Source organism: Hippichthys cyanospilos, chromosome 14, assembly GCF_059441005.1.
Source record: "Hippichthys cyanospilos isolate Australia breed blue-spotted pipefish chromosome 14, RoL_Hcya_1.0, whole genome shotgun sequence".
Taxonomy (NCBI): domain Eukaryota; kingdom Metazoa; phylum Chordata; class Actinopteri; order Syngnathiformes; family Syngnathidae; genus Hippichthys; species Hippichthys cyanospilos.
This window is the reverse complement of record NC_142382.1, coordinates 19,818,940-19,840,151: the sequence shown is the minus strand read 5'-3', so window position 1 is coordinate 19,840,151 and position 21,212 is coordinate 19,818,940. Positions and strand designations below refer to the sequence as shown.

Sequence of the window (21,212 nt, the reverse complement as noted above, 5' to 3'; positions counted from 1 at the left end):
AAATCTTTAAATCCCGACTAAAAACACATCTATACTCAAAAGCATTTAGTTAAATTAGCCTGTCTGCAGCCTTCTTCTTTTTCTTCTTTTTTCCTGCCCCCCTCTTCCGGCCGGGAGAGGGGGCTAGCTAGATGGTGAGGGTTGACTTGACCGCCTCCATTGGGTCCTGCGCTGGTCGACCATCACGGGTTAGGAGTCTAGCCGTCTGCGGTCCACCTGGCTGGAATGCGGGATGGTTCCTGCCCAATGGCTTTGCCTGCTGTCAAGACATCACTGCACTATATAGCACAATATGTTTTCTGTAATTTATATTGTTTCTGTGTTCGGTACATGCAGCATCCACTTCAACCTGTGGGCCTGGAAGGGGGCTCCTCCCACCTGTGGTCCCTTCTGGAGGTTTCTGATTTTCCCCAAATTGGGGTTTTTGAGTTTTTCCTTCCCCTTCTGGGAGCTTTGACAGGGGATGCTGTTGTGTACCTTACATTGAAAAGATGTCTCTGTATGACCTCTTTTCATTCTGTGAAGCCCTTTGAGACTTCGGTGATTTAGGGCTATATAAATAAAATTTGATTGATTGATTGATTGATGAAAGCTCTGAACACACACCTTGGTCAGTTCATTGTCAATTAAAAAACACCTTGGAGATAGAGTGGCAGTGTATACATGCATCGTAAAAACGATGAGAGCTTACAGAAATGGAAAATCTCGTTTAGAGACTAAATAGTATACACTGTAACATAAACTAAGATCACCAGCCAAGCACCAGCCAACTCATTAGAAGCAGTGCTACTACTATAAGTGTAATAATAATGATGAATATGTGAGGGCAGGTTTCTATTCAGAACAAGGGCTGCCAAAAAAATGATTTTTTTTTATGAGTCGATCAATAACCAACAGGTTACTCACTATCCTATTTTAAGCGCTGGAGTGGGGCATCAAATCGAGAGATTTTCCAGGAAAAATTATTGATCAGCCAGTCGAGAAGCACGAGACGGGAATATGTAGTTTTTACAGGAAAGCAAAGCAACAAACAAATGCATAAATGAATGAGTACATGACAATTATAAATAATTGTTGATGGTTTTCATCAATGTCATTTGACTTGTTGACCAAAAATGGCAGCCCTATTCAGAACAGAGATCGGCTAAAGTGAAAACTTTCCAGAGGGCATCTTGAGGGATGCAAAGGGGCTGCAATGGACATGGCCAAGGCCAGTGTCCTCAAACGAGGTGAAAATGTTTGCAGAAGAAAGCATTCGGTAGCATTCGGTAACCTTTGACCAGCACCTAAACCTGTATCCGTAAAGGAGCACACACTGCATCTGGAAGCCGGTGACGTCATTGTCAGGGTTATCTTTAAAAGTAGATTAAGACAAGCCCTGCTGCTAAACAGCAAAATAGTAACTCAGACCAGCCAAAATTGACTTTTCTCTGCCCAGGCAAAGGAAATAAAGCTTGGCGTAAATACTTATGCGTTGCCAATAGCATTCTTCGTCGCTCAAGCGTCCCTGCCTGCTTTTTATTCATTTAGCAAAGTATTGTACATTACCAGACATAACAAAAAGAGCCAGTCGAGCACCACCAACAGCTGGGCCAACTTCCCAGCTCACACTTTGCTGCATCAACGGCTTTATCTAAGGACAGGGACGAGATGAACTCGGACTGCATAGATGGATAGCAATGCACACTATTCTAGCCCCTGCTTACCCACAGTTGCAGAATTACAACAATTTTTGTTGTCCACAAAAAACCTACTTATATATATAAATGTTGGGGTTCAACTACATTAACATGCTCATTGGGTCCTATTGTTCGATCCCACAATGCTATTGGCTCACACTTTTGTATATAAGGCGTGCCCCGAGATCAAGAAGTCACACAACCTCCAGATTTCCGATCGAGCATCATCCCTACAATTGCCTTGACAGGATTTATCCCATAGAAGTAAGTAAAATGCTTTTAAATATTTTTTTTGTGTTTATTACAGTGTCTAGAACATGTAGATATGTAGCTATTATGGAAAATGTGCCTTGCAGTTTATTTAGAGCTTGTTTTGTGAGTGTTGCAAAATTACAACATTGGGTGAATGTGGTTGCCAAAACACCCGTTTTGAGGGGAACTTCAACTAAAATTTTCCCAATATAACTTTAAACACACAACTACATTTATCCCTTAGCGTGACATTGCATTACATATATTATGAAAGAGAATCTAATTTGCAAAAATATAGTGCCATATCTGATCGTTTTCATTTACTTTTAATGAGTTTTAATGTGGCGGACACTAGGACCATGTCTCTCACCCAGTAGGCATGTTGCTATGATCCTTTGATGCTTTGAACCTGTTGGCTTTGTCTTTTCTGTTTTGGACTTTGTTGTATCAGTTTTGTGATGGCATGCGAAGGGTAAAGATCTCCACTAGCTCAGCAACGTGTGGTTTCTTAACTACCGTCAACACTCCTGTTTTTTTTCTTCTGTGTTTTCCCATCGTCACAGAAAGAAGGACTTTCTAAAAAAGAAATTCTGTTTGTGCATGTCCCTCGTCTTGGCTGTTGATAAGGAAATCTTCCTAGCAATGGTCACAGTAGCTGTGACCAATTCACGGTCACAAGTTGTGGGAGATGCTTGGAGGGTCATGCATTCTTTTGGAACAGCTGCTAACGATCAGGAATGCAAGGTGTCGTTGGAGGCTACATGCAACCCTGCAATTCCTGTTCAAATTATAATCAGTTCACAAATTGGCCATTGTGTGACCAGTGAAATGAGTCACTAGGTTACCTCAGGGCAATGTGTAAGCACTTCATATGATAAGTATGATAAGTGATGAGGAGTCAGGTGATGATGCCTGTGTGGACAAAGAAAATACCAGACCAGCTGATTGCCCCGCCTTTGTGGACATTTAGCCGCAGGCAAACAAACCCATCATGTCCCGTGACAGATATTGCTGGAAAAAAAAGGATTTTATCAGTCCCAATACTGATTTCTCTGGTCCGGCCATCACAGACGATGCACCTGTCCTCCACACACCACTACAGTACTTTGAAAAGTTTGTGTCAGAAGAAATGATTGGAGCTCTGGCAACAAATACAAGCGAGTACAGCGTTCAAAACACTGGAAGATCTGTCAACACTAATACCAAGGAAATACAGAAAATGTTGGGGATGTACCTTAGGATGGGCTTGGTACAAATGGCGGGAACCCGTATGTATTGGGAGAACAATATACGTATCCCCCCTGTTGCTGATGTGATGCCACGCAACAGATTCCAATCTCTGTTGACAAGCGTACATTTTGTGAACAATTTAACAGTGTCAGACACTGAAAAGATGGACAAACTCTGGAAACTATGATGCTGGACTTTGATGTCTATATTGTCTTTGATGTCTATATTGTCTGTATGACAATGTGTGACAATGTGTACTGTATGTATTGTCTGAATGATGTCTGTATTTTCTTAAGTTATAATGTTCTGGGACAAAAGCAAAAGCCTGCAAATGTGTCCTTTGTTCTCTATTGTTGTTCCGACAATGAGTTCACACTACAGGAAATTCTGCTCTCCCTCTCTCCCAATGTTGCAACATTACAACACTTCTGTAAAAACTTACAAAAACAAAAAAAATTGAAAACACTTCATTTTCTTCTCCAATGGCCTCCTACAACAACATCTGAATGGTTGAAAAAATTTTTTTGTGTGTTTTTCTAAATTTGGGTTTTCCGGGCTACCGTAGACAAGAAATAAGCACATAATGATAACAACCTAATATATAATTCCCTTCACATATCCCCCCTGATTATCATTATTAAAACACATCAAACGATGTCGAAAGCTATTGCTTGAGTGGGAGGAAAACTACCCAAAAACCCAGTGGGAAAATGGTAGAAACCCTTCCCAAGCAAGAGCTTGTTACAAAAGATAAAAAAAAACAAAGGCTAAAGCTGTTTTTGGTCCAATACATACAGTATACAAACATCACAAACCATATCAACATCTTATGTCTAAAATCTTTTCCGTAGGTGCATCTTGAATGGTTAACATATTTGGTGAGTCGTCGTCAGAGTCAGGGTTAACGGGCTGATAGTCACCCATGGCCATGGTCTCTTGCGCTGCTAACCCCAACAGCATCCATTATTGTCTGTTTGGGATGGTTCTAAGTAACATGTAATTGTGAGGCTGTGTTGCGTAAAAGGTGCCTCCGTGAAATCAGTCAACGTGTATACCTTATGATTGAAATAATTGAGCAACTCGATGAGTTTATACGCAGTCTCCGGAAATAGAGCACCAATTATGGCAAATACGAACCCGCTGAATTTGCTTTGTCAATCAATTTTTCATTGTCAGGAATGCTCCAGGTCATACCAATCGCATCAAAAATAAACTGAAGTTTGTCTTGTGATTGGGACTGGTGCTTTGTCAGTGTTGCGTTTGGACATATAGGTGGAGTTCTCAACACTGAAACAAACGTAACGTTTATCACTATTCCCGTGTTGTCCGTCAGGAGCTGGAGGTTGCCCATGACGCTGGTGGGCAACCGCCAGCAACCGAGAGGTAGGCGTTGTTGGTCGTCCGGACACAAGGGCGCCGCCAAGCAGCATGCTTCTTGGAGGAGTACTGGCGGATAGGCCATTCTCTTGAGAGGGGTGTGTTTACCACAAAAACCCTTTCTCCCACTGTGGTCTTTCGTTGGTGCACCATCCGTGCACTTGGGGGTGCTGATCCTCACTTCGAGGGACTGGCGTCACTAGGCCCATCAACAGGGGGTCAAAGGATCTTGCACTGCCACTGGTGGATCCACTCGTCGCGTCCTTCAACTTTCACCGCAGTTGTTGTTGCTGCGATCACCTGGAATGGGCCATCCCAGCGTTCACTGTCCCAACGAGGTCGTCAGCACCTTGAGGAACACCTGGTCTCCGAGCCAGTTATCGATGGAAAAGAGTTGAGATGGATCAACTAAAGCATGATCGAGGGCCGTCCACCTGAGCCAAAAGGAAGGAAGCTAAAGAGAAGTAGCTTATGGAGCGAGCTGGCACGAAATTGGGGGATGTGGTCCCAGTCAGTGTCAGCTTACTACACAAGAAAGGTAAAACCCTGTCCTGGTTCCACCTTCAGTCACGACTGGCAATAAACGAAATGCGACTCTACCGACCAATGAGCCAAAATGTCACTGGACAAAGTGTGTTGCGTTTACCATGCTCAATGTCATGGTTTGTTGGATTTTGGGTTGTGGGTTTATTTTGAGGGGTTCTGTTTGATTCTGTTTTCAAATATAGTTCCTGCTCCTGCTCCTCTCGTGTCTCCATGCGTTAGTTTTGATTTAGTCCACCTGTCCGCGTTACCTGCCCCTCGTGTCCTCCAATCCGCTCCCTTTGCCTATTGTCCCTGCCCAGCTGCCGTGCGTTTGTCTGATTAGAGTGTGAATGTATTTAAACCTAGTTTACGTTACAGCCCGTGTCGGATCATTATCATTTTGTCTCTGTTGCGTTTTCGTAGTCGTATTGTCGTCTTGTTATCCCGTCTCGCCCATCGTCCCTCAGCTCCGTATTTTCCCGCCAGCCTGCCCGAAGTGTTTGTTTTCTGTTTTGCCAGCCTGCCTGCGCCCTGAGTTCAAGTTTTTTGCTGTCCTGTTTTTCCCGCTTTTGTTCCCGTTCGTTGAGTTAATAAATATGGATTTCATGAAGCCCCTGTCTCGACGCTTTTGGGTCCTCCTCCTCTGCAAACACGCCGGCCTTCCTACCCGCCAGGCACACCCGTGACACTCAAACAAGAAAGAAAAATGACATGGTGAAAAACAGTTCAGTGTTACAGTATATCATCACAATTTAATATTACATAGTTCTTAGTCATTACATTTTCAGTAATTATCTTAAAAATATATATTGTATTCAGAGGAAAAAGTGATTTCACTTTTCACTTTATAAGGCTTTTCAATGTCAATGCAAATTAAATACAGATTGAAAAGAAAGATCATTGTTAGTACTCCTCAATAGCATAACTCATTGCTGGACACTAAATTAGGTAAGCAAGAAAGTGTGTTTTTGTGATACCTGCTAAAACTGTTGTAACAAGGGACAAATACAGACAGAGATCACGTCAATTTAACATCTTGCTGAGCATTCTAAATGGACTAAAGTCATCAGAATTTTTTGTAGACGTCTTCATTTTTACATTTAAAATATGTTGTTTTCCGAGACGCATGTTACTGAGTTGGTTGGACATTACTCTCAAGCCACACACTGATCTCATTCTCATTTGTCTGGATCCATTGAATGTTGTTTCGGACGGTCTCCAGTGCTTGCTTCCTTGGCATTTCCCCAGCACCAGCATTGGGATACAGGCTGAAGAAATGCTCCATCTGCAAGATCAACACACAATATAACAGTAAGTACTGTCAGTCCCTTTTTCAATCATCAGAAAGTGAATGTATGTGTAAACAATTTAAAGTTTCTGTATGTAGCAAAAATAAGATTTTGAATAATGCATTACATAGTTAATATTGCATTAATCATCTGTTTAAAAAATAAATAAAAAATTGGTCATAATAGAGTACCATATTTAGAACTAGTGATGGGACAATGAAGCCTTATTGACTGCTTGTGATATTTTTTGGTTCTTCTGGATCAGTGATTCTCAAATCGGTGTACGAGATCCCTTGAGGGTACATGAGATTGTAAAAGGGTTTCTGCAGGCATCAACATATCTAATTTAAAGGGCCTTTTGTTCAAGTAACACTGTTTGATACTACAGGTACTGTCTTATTTTGTCTTGAGTAGTGTTTGGGTAGTTCCTATGTTGGCGTGACTGCAATTGCTGTCTCTGGATATGAATTATTGCAAACCTTCCACAGTTGTAGCTCTGTGTTGTAAGTGGTTGACAGCCGATTCAAAAGGCGGCCAAGGTTCCGATCATTGATTGTGTATCTGTAAAAAAAAATAATTCATCAATTATTAAACAGAATACAGGAAGATAATGCCATTGGTCACATGGGCACTGGTAAAAAAAAAAAAGAAGGATGTTTTCTGAAATGAAGGGTATTCAGTGCTGAGCAATAAAATGCAATGGGTCATTACACAATCCTTGGCTTCTTGTTTGGAACAGCACCATTCAATGGAAAAAGATGACACTGCAAATGAGCATTTAGTATAGCTTTATCTCTTTTTATGGAACAATGAGGCACTTTGCCTGTTATCACCACTTACTCCATTAGCTGCATAGAGCAGCATTTACGTAATTTGAGCTCGTCAACAGTTTTCATCTTTATGAGCGAAGACAGCGTAGTGCAACCTATGGCCCTAGAGCTGCATGTGGCTTTTTCATCCTTCTGCTGCGGCTCTCTCTGACTTTGGAAAATAATGATCACATCATTTTATTTTAAATTAGTTTGTGTGTTTTCTAAATGTAATTGTAAATATGAAGATTATTGTGCTCTTGTACCATTAAAATAAAAGATTATTATTTGTGATGTTATTCAAACTAAAATGTATTTTAGACTTTGGCTTCTTCAAAGAAAACACTTTTTTGCCAAGGTGACAGTTTTGCACATCTTGGTTTTTTCTTACAGTTTTGAGCTGCGGATGTTGTTTTATGACCTCAAATGATTTTCAGTTCACAACTGTGCCTTTTCAAGCTTAAGTGTCACAATGGGGCATGGCAACTTGAGGCAATGTGGAATGTGGGTAAGGTGGAACCAAAAGGACGCAGGACAGACTGGGATGAAGCTCAAAGGAGGATATTTAATAACAAACAAAAGCAGGGTCGCAATGGACCAAAAATACAAAGTACAACCAAAAACACTAAACTCAACTTACTGGGGCAACAAGGAATGGGAGGCAGCACGGGAAAGATATGCAACAAGGACCAGGCAGCGCAGAAAATAGACAATGACCCGACAAGAAGCAAATGCAAACTGGGAACTTAAATAGACTACACACTTAACGAGAAGACACGACACAGCTGGGGGAGAGACAAAAGGCAGGGGAAGCTGACTGGAGGAGAAGGAGGGCAGGTAAACAGGTAGGTGGACAAGATCAAACTAATGAGGCAGGGAGGCGAGGCAGACGCGGAGAAGAAACTATAGAAACTAAATGACTAAACAACCCAAAATCACTACAATAAAAACCCATAGCCGAACATAACCCAGGCAGAACGTGACATTAAGTAGTATATTGAATTTCTTGACCTCTTGATTATGTATGAGAGCATTTGATATCAAAGGTGTTCCAGACCATTTTACTAGGCTTTTATTTTGCAAATTTTTATTTGCAATAAGTGACATAGTTCTGAATTCAGTTGGATTTGATTTCAACGATATATGTGACAAAAACGATGACAAAACAGAAAGCATTTTTGGCGGCAGTGAATATTTTAGGTAAGGCTTTAATTTTGTGAATAAGAGGATGAGCTTTGAATTTAACTAGTTTTCTATAGTGTTATCCTCACAGCAGATGTCCAAAAGATTTTGTGGCTTTCATTTTTTTCCTGTGGGAAAATGTGAACCTTTTTAACGTGCTTTGAGCAAGTGCAATATAAAGTACACTCCACTGCTGACCCCGATCTAAGACAGATGACAATTGTAGTATGGACTCTGTATGTATGTATGTATTACTGAGTACCAGTCTTTGAATGTTATCCATTAAAGGTTTACTGCGTCATGCTCATATGACAGTTATTTTGCTCTCATATTTCACGTCATGCATGTCAGGTTAGCAGCCATAACCAATGTTGTGCTCACAATGAAATTATATATTACATTCCACTTAATTTAAAATTCACATACGCAAACAAAAACCATTGGTTTTGATACCTCAATTTAACTTACATTCAGCTGAAAAAATAAATACATTTTATCCATTCATCAATCCAGTATCTTCACCGCCAGCTGAGTTGACCGCTGAGTCTTTATTATCATCGCAAATATAAAATAAAAATATGAAATACATATATCTACTTTTAATAATAAATAATAATTTATGTTTTTTTAACGTGTATATTATCAGAGTATATTAGACCAAAGTGGACAATGGTCCAGTAGGTTAAATTTTCACAATTAATCTACATTAGCTTACATATATCCCTGCAGCATACAGTAGCGATAGAAATATAAAACGTGATGGATGGCTAGATGGATGGATGGATTGGATTTTGATACATGTCAGCTGTGTAGCACTGACCTATTAACCAGATATTCCCAGTTGAGTGTGGTCCAATCCCAGGCCATGCTCTGGCCCAGTGGGTTGTATGACACATATGTCACCAGAGTGAACAGATCCTGGCTTCTCACCACATTTTCATCTTTAGAAGCTTCGAGGAGCCTATTTGTAAAGACAATAATTTTTTGAGCAATCTAATTGTTAGTTGTACCCATTAATTACTTACTTGATTCTTGATTTTAACCTTGAACTCAAATATTTATTGAATTTCTTGTAGCTGCAATGAGCTGAAATTAATTCAGGCAATACAAACTTGCTAAAACATGGAACTGCAACAACAGAAAATAGAATGTTTCAAAGATTGTTTGTATATGCTTCTAAGTTAAAAACAGGTATCTTAATCAGTGACCAGCCAAGATATTTGATCTTATGTACTTGCCACCAATCTTAATTTACTCTTAAGTATTTTCTAAAATGTTTATTTGTAAATACAGTACTTACTTTGATTTTTTTTGTGTTTGTTTTGGCTTGACGTTTAGAAAACAAAAACTGATATGATGTTCATGTGCATTTTAGTCAATACAAATATCGACATCTGATATTGCCATGACGCCAATCATGAAGTAAATTGTTAGTTACAGTTTCTGAAATACACCACAAAACCACACGCACACAAGATTGAATTAAGAGTATTTCCAATTTGCTCAATGAGAAAAAGAGTCCGATGATGATATTTCAGTTACCTCCAAAGAAGTTTTATATCTTGCACAGATGCCAGTCCATACAGCAACTTGTCCTTCTCCTGAGCCAAGGAGGTGTTTTTGTACCTCTCAAACATGATGTTCCACTTTGCTTCATTGCCTGAGTTCTTCATGCCATAACGATAGACGAGCAATCTCAGGTTCGCTGCTACATCGCTAGAAAAACAAAAACATTTTTTCATGATTGATTAGTAGATAGTTGCTCTTAATAGACCTTTTTTTAACACTATTACAAACCTGAGACTACCATCAATCCACTGGTCAAAAATGTGTGAAGCTTCATTCAATGTCTTCTGATCCCCCATTTGACAACTAATGCTGAGCACAGTTTCCCGTAGTAACCTGAAAGAAATATCCATCAGACACTTAACAGCATCAAAAACATACAGACTTGGTAAGATTCAGATATGAACTGGGAAAAAAAAATACTCCTAAATCAACTGGACTGTAATTGTGAATCTCTCTGGAAAAGAAGCCCTCATGTGTCAAGATATGCAAATTTAGGTATTCATTCTTTGTATTCTAATTCTGAACCTAATTTCCTATAAAATGATAAACAACACATGATACCTTGAGAAATTATGAAGTTACCGCAATTGGGTGGTCGCGTTTGATGCATATTACACACTACAGCAGGCATGCAGTGACTGAAGCAATTGGGTACCAAATTGACCTGCTCTAAGAACTAAAATTATTTTGCTGCTCTAACATTTGTCAGAGCTCTGCCCTCTTTCCATCAACGTCTGTCCGTAATTCTTCTAGCCAAACGAAATTCTAATCGTCAGTCCATTAATGTATTTTTGCCCAACCTTCAGCCACCAATAGGTATGTCATTCGTCAGGCACTGACTGGACTACTTTTTTTTTGCACTCACACTATTTTTTTTCTTTTTTAGTACTTACACTTAAAGTTAACACCATGTCTGTGGTTCTACACTCATACTGCATTGAAACATAACACAGTAATATAAGTGTAAGTGTAATAAAAGTGTAATAAAAAAAATAAAGCCAACTATAATACCATCATTTAACTATAATAACATCATGTTTACTATCCTACAGTTGAGAAATGCAGAGGACAAGAGTGCAATTAAAAATCATGTACAATGATTGGCATTATCATGCTTTACATGACACTGAATTGTGGATGTCTGTACTCATTTCTACCTTCCCTACAACTATAGAAGATGATTTCATTAATATTTGTCTAAATTTGTTTAAATTACATGTCACAAACACTACAAGTGAAACAAAGTACTGTTGAGGGTGAATTTACTAAAAAATGTCTTTAATCAGGCAATTGTGAAAAGGTGTAAAGAATTACTACCTTTAAAAAAATATATCTTGCATAACCTAGCCAAGAGTCAATCAGAGAAAGAATGCAAATTTGTTCTGCATTCTCTGAATTACCAGCAAGAAAACTGAAACCAGGATTAAGAAAGGGAAGGACTACACATAGACTTCACTACTATGGACTACAAATATATCTCCGGTAAAGTCAGCTGTGTTATAGCTGTGAATGACAAGTAGTGAATTGAACCAACCCAGTTTATTCACTCAACTGAACATAATTCTCCACTGCTTCATAGAGCTGTAAAGTGTCTAGTGGCACATTGACTGCAGACTGGTTGCAGTTTGTACGATAAAGATGCAGCAATAAAGCAGAAAAAAAACACCCAAGCCAGTTGTATTATATTTCAGTAAGAATAAAGGGATGTGTGATGGGATCACAGACCTACGACGGATGAAAATTGCATTTACAATATTTTTAATTCACTTTTTTTTTTTTCAAGCATTCCCATCATTCATCAAAACGGTCAGCAAAACGGGCGTCTGTGGGCGACGGACTGACGGACAGTACTTCAGTGCTGACAAAGTGTCCCCTCTGTTTAAATTATGACAAATCTAGCTAACTTTGGACATAGTCCATGGATATGTCCGAGATATCAACATATGCTGTTCACGTGTATTTCAGGAAGTCCCCAAGAATGGTCAAAACGATTGTTTTTCTCTCATTGGTTGCAATCTTATCATGTGCAAAGTGTGAATGTGTTTTTTTTCATGTGATATTTTGTTTTTGGTTTGTTTATTGTGGTTTGGTTTAATTTTGGGTATCAAATTTCTACTGATGTTTTGTCTTACTGCAACCAATGTGGAGGGATAATGGCTCTAATAGCAATTGTTAGTCATTAGTTTCACTTGTGTGCGGACTGATTTGATATGATGTCAACTCAAGCATTATGTGTATTTGTAGGACCATGTGGAAATTTAGCCTGTCATTTTTTTTTATTCCACTTTCAGTAGTGGAAGAGAGATTTTCTTGGGAGTCTCTTATTACAGTGGTAAGGCCTGTACCACAACGTGTTTGGAAGGTGTAAGTTGTTGCATTACGTTGGATTTTAAACAAGTGACAAACTTGGAGCGTGTTACTTTGGTCATCAATCTTATTTTTTTGCTTGTTTTTGGAGCTGGGCGATATTATCAATATATTGCAATACATTAGGGCGCAATACGCATCTTGCAACGTGACATTCATTTTCCAATATATCGTGTTTCGGTTGTGAAACACCTTATTTTCATTATATTTCATTTTCGTTTTTTATTTCTATTTCCTTGAATATTTTGAATATTTTGCCAGATACACTGTGTGTGAATATACATATTCATATATATATATATATATATATATATATATATATATATATATATATATATATATATATATATATATATATACAGTGGGCCCCCGGGTTACGAACTTAATCCGTTCAACGGCTACGCTCGTAACTCGAATTGCTCGTATAGCGGGCAATCCAAACCCATGTTAATTCGTGAATGCGTGCAACGCGCGCAGAAGCCTTAGGTAAAATCATCACGCTGTATACATATATTAATATTGAGTGACATAATCTACTGTACAGTTGCATTTAATAACAAATACAAAGGAAAAATGACTTTTACCTTTGGTAAGACGTGACTTGTGCTGAGATAAGCAGAGATGAGCAGAGATGAATGCTCGAAGTCAATACGGTAAATCAGATATGCTATTGGTCTTACAGTGTCACAGTAACTTTTTCAGTCAGGGTTTTCTCTACTTCCTTCCATCCCAACCAGCTGTGCCATCAAGCTAGATAAAGGCGTTCGGCCAATAGCATATCGGCACTTCTGTGATTGACGTGTGACGCCGGCCAATAGCATCTCCGTGAGTGAGACCGGGTGACCTTAATCGACCAATAGCATATTGGCGTCTCCTTGACTGACTGATAATTATTCGCACTTTTTTTTTTAAACGGTTGGAATGTATTGACATCTTATTGATTAAAACACATTTAAACCTGTGACGATTTTTTGTCCTGCAATCGGCACACTTAATTTCATGTCAGCTGTTTTTCCCGACGTGAATTGAGCTGGGTGGAGGCGGAGGGGAGGTTGTGTGTGTTGTATTAACTAGGCACCACACTTATAGCTTGTTCGAGCGTCAGTTCACTGTTGGTTTCAACTCACAGAATTGCAACAACGGCGCTGTCCCAAAGCATGTCGGGAGGTCGCCGATTAACATGACATGCAGTTTTGTCAAGCAACCATTATATAGCACTGTAATACCACCGGTAACAGGGTGCAGAGCTCAACGTCTTGAGTTAATACGGCAACGCAGGTAGGCTATTGGTCTTACAGTGTTACAGTAACTCTTTCAGTCATGGTGCAAATCACGGAGATACTAAAACATCATCCTCTTATTTCTTCCTTTACCGCTGCTAGTAATTTTAGAAGCTATGTCTAACAGATAAAGTTTGCAAAGTCTTCAAAACATTCCGTTTTTCACTCATTTTCTCTACTTCCTTCCATCCTGTCCCATCAAGCTAGATAAAGGCGTTCGGCCAATAGCATATCGGCATTTCTGTGATTGACGTGTGACGCCGGCCAATAGCATCTCCGTGAGTGAGACCGGGTGACCTTAATCGACCAATAGCATATTGGCGTCTCCTTGACTGACTGATAATTATTCACACTTTTTTTTTAAACGGTTGGAATGTATTGACAATTAATTAAAAAAAAACACACATTTAAACCAATGACAATTCTTTGTCCTGCAATCGGCACATTTAATTTCATGTCAGCTGTTTTTCCCTTTAGCTGTACAAACACTACACTTAAATGGTAATATATTTAGACACCGTGAGTGAGACAGTCAGTGTGAGGTTGTAAGACCAATAGCGTTCACGTTACCGCTACAAGTATTTGTTAATGATTGTAGATGACGCAACTGCTGAATATGTTGACGCAGTTAGGCGAGAACATTTCTACATACTCATTGGCTGGTTAGTTGAAATGCTCGTAAGGCGAGTGGTTTGCTCGTAAGCGGAGGACAAAAATCTCCCTGATCGAGCGAATTGTTCGCAAATCAGGGTGCTCGTAAGCCGGGGGCTGACTGTATATATATATATATATATATATATATATATATATATATATATATATATATATATCAAGCAAAGAAATCCACAATTTTGCTAGGAAAGTCAAACCTCTGGTGCTGTGTTCCAGTATCATTCCACCCGACTTCAGATGAAATTGCTCGTACATGATCACGGAAAAGTTTCTGTGGGGGGAGATAAAAACAGGTGGGCAGCAATAATTCCTGTGACACCTATCTTATCTGCCCTGTACCGATGTAATTGATTCTTTTGATGCTTTAATAACTTCTATTCACATGTTAGAACAAACATATATGGCACACTTTTCATTTGATTTGATCATTCATGGTAAAAATGTGCAGAAATAAAATTAAAATTGATTAATGTTTTTCTGCCACCTTGAATTTACAGTACATGAGAAAATGACTCCCACTCCTCAGTCACACTTAAACCCTTTTTTGAAAACACTCCATGCCTGTATTTCGAGCATTTTACCCCCAGTTTTGATCCCCGGTGTGGTAAACTCCTGGCCATGATTAGTGCTTCAGTGTCTTTCAATATACTGTATATATATATATATATATATAGATATATATATATATATATATATATATATATATATATATATATATATATATATATGTTGGCAAATACTGATCAATGAACATAAAATAATCCTCAAAGTTAGGCAAATGGATTTTTAGAAAACTACAGGTTGTAGCATGAAGGGGGGAATGTGACTAATGTTTGTAATGATTTGGGGGTTTCTAACCCAACCAACTGCAGCGCTATTGGTCAATACATTGGTAAATAGTGATGAATACGTATAAAATAATCATTAAAATTAGATATAGGGATTTTGTTTATTTATTTATTTATTTATTTATTTTTAGACACCCAGAGGTTTTAGCATAAAGGAGAGATGTGACTAATGTGTGCAGTGAATTGGGGGTTATAATTCAACCAACAGTAGAGCTATTGATCATTTTATTGGTAAATATTGATCAATGAGCTTAAAATAATCATTAAAATCAGACAAAGGGAGTTTGTTAGAAAACCAAAGGTTGTAGCTTGAAGAGGGGGATATGACTGATGCGTGTAGTGAGTTTGGGGTCTCAAACCCAACCAACTACAGTGCTACTGATCAGTATATTGGTAAATATTGACTAATAACCATAAAGAAATCCTCAAAATTAGATAAAGGTTTTTTTTTTTTTTTTTTTTTTTAGAAAACTAGAGCTTGTCTTTATTGTTACTTGAAATTTGTTTTTTGAAATTAGATCAGAATGACCCAAATGCAAATGTTTTAAACACATGCAAAGAACATTACTGTATTCGTTTACCTACCTGAAACTTTGGATAGATAGTCGCATTGCCTGACAGCATCTGCCGAATGTAGGCAATGGAGGCAGCAACGCGGTCCCATACAATGTAGTGGGCCTCTTTTTTTAGATACAAGGTTAGGTTGAAGGCATGGCCATAATCTGTTATGTCTGCCCTGTACAATGAGATGAAATTAAGATTGAAAAACTGTGTACTGTGAAATTTTGTCGCAAACTTTACCTTGCTAGCGCAAACACATCGTCGATGTAGCTTGTGCGATCAGCTTCATCAAACTCCTGTTTCAGAAAGAAAATGTTATGATCTGTGTTTTCTTATTTAGACTATAATTAGTATTGATTTATGGCGCACTTTGTCTCTTGTCTCGCTCATTGATTTTTCCTCTATAATATTATATTAGTACTGTATATACATTCATTCATCCTAGGGTTACAGGAGGCTTGTTAGTGCTGTCTTTGTCTATAGGCAGTAGGTTTGAGCCAGCCAATTGCAGGCACAGAAGGATGAAAAACCGTGCAGTGCTGCGAATCCTGATTGGCTCAGGGGCTTTACTGTTGTCTAGAAATAAAATGTTGAAGCTGTACTGTATTGGTTTTTCACTTGTCAATTTATTACAAAAGAGGATCCAAAAGCTCACTTTCGTCTCTCCTGTGTCTCTCCAGTAACCACCTGTGTGTGCACACATTAGAACGTGGTAGTAAGAAAATTGATTGACACCTTGGTCTCTGGGAGCTGATCACGTGACTCGTAGGCGTGCCGAGAGCAAACACACACACTAATGTAGGCACACAGACAGCAACAAAGAAATGCACAGCTTTGGAAATTTGACTTTTACCTAGACTTCTTTTGTCATACATTAAAATTTCAAGTGTATTGTTATAAGAGGCTTCACTTTAATTCGATGTCCAGGCATATGCGTTCATAAAAAATTTCTTGCTCAGAAAAAGAAAGGGCGCTAACAACTACTCATAACAATGTTCTTCTCTCGGAGAAAGACTCCTGCGCCTTCAGTAGAAACAGACACTAAGGCGGCGCGGCACAGCTGGGACTGTGAAATACGTGAATGACAATGTTTCCAACCTTGTATTACTACATTAAAATTATTAAAATTATTGTTTTAAATTCAATGTTTTAAATTTTGGGCTTTAAAATATATTCTATATTGCATTGTAAAATAATAAAAAAAAAATAAAGCTGACTACTACTACTACTACTGACTACACGGATTTCACTTTGCATGTGTTACTTTTGGAACGTAACCCCCGCGATTAAGGAGGTATCACTGTTCATATTAAAAAGTGCTATCGAAATAGTGTAGTAAGTGCTACTTATATAGAATATACATACAAGCATGTTATATACAAGTATACATGTGTACAATTAAATAACATCATTAATAAAAATATATAGAGGATTTATTTACTTTCAAAGTGACGTGACAAGCTTTTTATTGTCATGACCTGTTACGTCTCCCCCCGCTGGGGCTCTATCTTATAACAGGACGACCGTGTCTGATTGAGGGGCGGGGCCACCGGCTGCGCACCTGTTCTCAATATCATCACCTATTTAGCACAGCTGGAACAGGGCGGCGACGTCGGATTATTCTCTGAACTTCCGCCGTGTAAGCATTTCATACGCCCCGAGCTTTTCCGTATCATATCTATTTGCAATTTTCCTAGCTTGTTTCTCTCTTGTTCTTCTCTTTTTGTCGAGCGCTTTGCTTTGTTGCTTTTATCCGGCATGACTTTTGACGTCGCCGGCCTGTGGGTTCCGTCCCTCTAATGGCTTATTTTGTAAGTTCTGGATTCGCATTGACACTTTTGTCCATGCCACTTTTCGTTCTACCCTTGGCCCCTGTATGGTTTTGATTTACTGCTCCCTAATTCCGGTCGCGTGTGACGTGCTCCTTTGTTATTAAACCTCATCCTAAGTTGTTACTTTGTGTTCAGTGTCTGAGTCCATACACTCCCGTTATTCCTGGTGTCGCAAAGCCTCACAGTTATAGACATATTCCCTCGTAAGGGTAGCCTAGCCTAGACTAGGTTAGCGTTCTTCGTATTTCTTGATTATCTCCAGCTTCGTTTCCATACTAATCATCTTCTTCTCTCTTTTAACATCACTAGCAATCTTGGGACTCATGGTTAACCAATTCAAGTTAGAATTAAGCACTTAATTCATATATATATATATATATATATATATATATATATATATATATATACTCCCTCTTTTACGAACTTTTCATCTTACGAATGTGGACCGCGGCGTTAATTGCCCCCCTCTTACGCACAAATCTTTCGTCTTTCGAACAATGATGACAATAGAAACGAAGCAGGAGATAATAAAAAAACACGAAGGAGGCGTACGCATAGTTAACCTTGCTCGTGAGTATGGCCGTAACCGCTCGGCAATCTTCAAAGGGCAAGACTTTCCTTGCCGGGGGACGGACCTCGGTCGACAACAAAATGGAGAGGCTTCTTCTATTATAGATTAAAGAGAAGGAAATCACCGGTGATATGTTCTCGTTTGAGGAAAGTTTCCGTTTAAGAAAATAAATAAATAAATTCTGCGGGTTGGTTTCTGTTCCCCTCCGCCTCCACCCACCACCAGCTCAAGTCACGTCGCCCCAAAGGTAAATGTCATTTTTCCTTTGTATATGTTATTTAATTTAACTGTACAGTAGATTATGTTACTCATTTTTAATATGTGTATAAAGTCGTGATGTTTTTACCTAAGGTTTTTGCACGCGTTGTGCATATATATACACACACACACACACACACACACATATATATATATATATATATATATATATATATATATATATATATATATGTGTGTGTTTATGTACAGTATGTCCCTGCCTTATGTATTTTTCACCTTATGACCTGGACCGCAATGTTTTTTTGTCTCTTCTTCAACGCCATTTTTTTCGCCTTACAACACAAAAAACAATAACTCAGTGTGTGTACATGACCACGCTCAAACGTCACTACATGCGTCACTGCCTACGTCAGTGTTTTTCAACCACTGTGGTGTGCCGCGAGATATTGTCAGGTGTGCCGTGGGAAATTATCCAATCTGTGTGCTTGTGCGGTCTAGCACCTGGCTGCGTACTCATGTAGTACTCTTCTATACCGTGCACAGCAAGCTCGCTCCACTCCCCTCCCCTCTCAACGCGCGATTAAAAAAAAAAAAAAAGTGGACAAAAACTACAACAGCGACAGAAAGCCCCGTCCATACGTTTGTGATGTGGTTTTTAGAGAGGGCTGTATATGTGTTGGGAACCACTGGCCTACGTCACTACAGTACTGGTCTGCTATTGGTTGGCGTTATGACTCCCTAAGATGCTAGTCTACTATTGGTTGGTGTCACAGAGTCACTAAGATGCTAGTCTGCTATCGATCGGCATCACGGGGTCACAAAGATGGTGCCATGCTGGTGGCATGTCTATCTCGTATGAGTGCTTACAATGTCGTATTTATTAGTGCTTAACTCAATCATGAATTGGTTAGCCATGGGGCCCAAAATTGCTAGTGATGTTAAAGAGAGTGCTAAAAAGATTATTTGTATGGAAGTGAAGCTGGAGATAAGGAAAACGAAGGCTAGGCTGGGCTACCCTCACTAGGGAATATGGCCATAACAAGCTCATCATGTCACTCAGGTAAATAAATCCTTTATATAGTTTTTATTTAGTATGTCATTTAATTGTGTACATGTTTATTATGTATAAGTAGCTCTTATTAAACTATTTTGCTACTTTATATATATATATATATATATATATATATATATATATATATATATATATATATATATATATATATATATATATATATATATCACTGTTCCCTCTAAGCATGGTTTGTGAGCAAATGCACAGTGCTATCTGCGTGTCTGCGCACAAAATATCTGAGCTGCGCATAAAGTAAAAATCAAACCAGTACTGAAAATAAAATAAATGCATGATTTATTCTGTATTATGCAACAAGTGATTGGCTGTTCCAGGTTGTTATTTGACGCGTTTCGCTCATGCATTTACGTCATTACGTGGCAGCTGGGCCTGCTTGTTACTGACCAACGGTGCTGCAAACAGAGGGGCGTGTTCGCCGTGGAGGCTGAGCGACCTGAGGCAAGGCACTCTTTACCCATCATAATAATGGCAAAACGAACGGGCAGTGGCACATCCACTAACCAAGTAAAGAAGAAATGTGGTTCGTTTAAGGTAGAATGGCTGTCAGAGTATGTGCAAGCGGAAGACAAACCTGTGAAACTTGGTGACATTTTTTCTTTTTCGAGTGAGAAAGGTCTACTCTGTAAAATGTGTTGCGAAGCTAAAGTTGCAGGGAAAAGGAGGGAAAAGTGTGGAGCGAATGGAAACAGGACTACCTCAAGCGTCGCATTCAGCATAAAAGTCATTTGAATGCAGTAAAAACTGTAAAACGATGCAAGATGGGAATGGGGATCGGTTTGTTATTGACAGAGAGCGCCAAAGACCGAGAGAAGAGGAACGAGCTGTCACTCGTAAACAAATCCAACGCGGAGCAGGTCAAAATCCTCATCGACAATGTTATACTTGCCATCTAAATGAATGCATCAATGCTGTCAGTACAACAAATTCACAACCACATAGCAAAGTATGCGAGTATACCAGACAGTTGGCGAAATAAAAACTATGCTTTTAAATTTGTGGATTCAATCAATGCAAAAGTACAGAATGAGACGATGTGCAGTGTTAAAGATGCACCTTGGCACACCCTTATGGTAGATGAGAGCACAGACATAATGGTGCTCAAAATGCTCGTCTTTACATTAAATACAGAGAGAAAAATAGTTTAAATCATAAAACTGTGTTTGGTAGAATAATCCAGTTGACAGCATGCACTGCTCAGGATATTGTGCAGGCAATAACTCAGTTTTACTCCAAGCATGAAGTGGACATACAGAAAATGGTTATGCTAACTAGGGATGTCCTGATACTACTTTTTTTGCCTACTGAGTACGAGTACGACTACTGACATTTAAGTACTTGCCGATACCAAGTACCGATACGAGTACTTAATAGTACCATAACAACGGTTTTGAAATTGCATTTTTTTTCATCAATCTTCAACATATTACAACTACGAGAACTGAAATAATAATAGTGCTGTCTATAAGGACTAAGCCTTTCTCCCTACAAGTCAGATGTAGGTTATTTTCTTTTTGTTCAAAAAAATTAAAAAAAACCCTTTTAAACAACTTTTTCAGCAGCAACACAAATGTGGGGGTTATTTCCCAACTATTGCTATCGCAATCTCTCAGTGGCCGAGCAAGACCGTGCTGACTAGACTGAGTGCTGACTGAGAAGGAGGGCTCACTATGCTGCTTATGCAGTGCTCTCAAAGCGGACCGGTAGGGAATCTCACTCAGACACATATACAGCCCTCTCTAAGCGGTCACCGAACCCTACATGTTTAATATGCTAATTCACCAAATCCTTACATTTATATTGTCGCCCGCAATCTCGCAGTGGCCGTGCTCACAATTATTATGGGGCTGACAATGCTGCGCT

General features: G+C 39.0%; 1 protein-coding gene across 2 annotated transcripts in view; it reads right to left on the bottom strand.

Annotated features, from left to right (window-relative positions):
* Nucleotides 1–5,841: 5,841 nt before the first annotated feature.
* enpep (glutamyl aminopeptidase) overlaps nt 5,842–21,212 on the bottom strand; it is a 35,006-nt gene continuing 19,635 nt past the window's right edge. Inside the window, exons 13-20 of one of the 2 annotated variants that reach the window (XM_088433266.1) lie at nt 15,881–15,936; nt 15,665–15,815; nt 14,429–14,502; nt 10,141–10,245; nt 9,886–10,059; nt 9,164–9,304; nt 6,832–6,913; nt 5,842–6,348 (exon numbers count right to left, since the gene is read on the bottom strand). In XM_088433266.1, coding sequence (XP_088289392.1) covers nt 6,193–6,348; nt 6,832–6,913; nt 9,164–9,304; nt 9,886–10,059; nt 10,141–10,245; nt 14,429–14,502; nt 15,665–15,815; nt 15,881–15,936 — 939 coding nt within the window. In that variant the 3' untranslated portion in view covers nt 5,842–6,192. The remainder of the gene's footprint in view (nt 6,349–6,831; nt 6,914–9,163; nt 9,305–9,885; nt 10,060–10,140; nt 10,246–14,428; nt 14,503–15,664; nt 15,816–15,880; nt 15,937–21,212) is intronic. The other variant, XM_088433267.1, reaches the window with a different exon arrangement.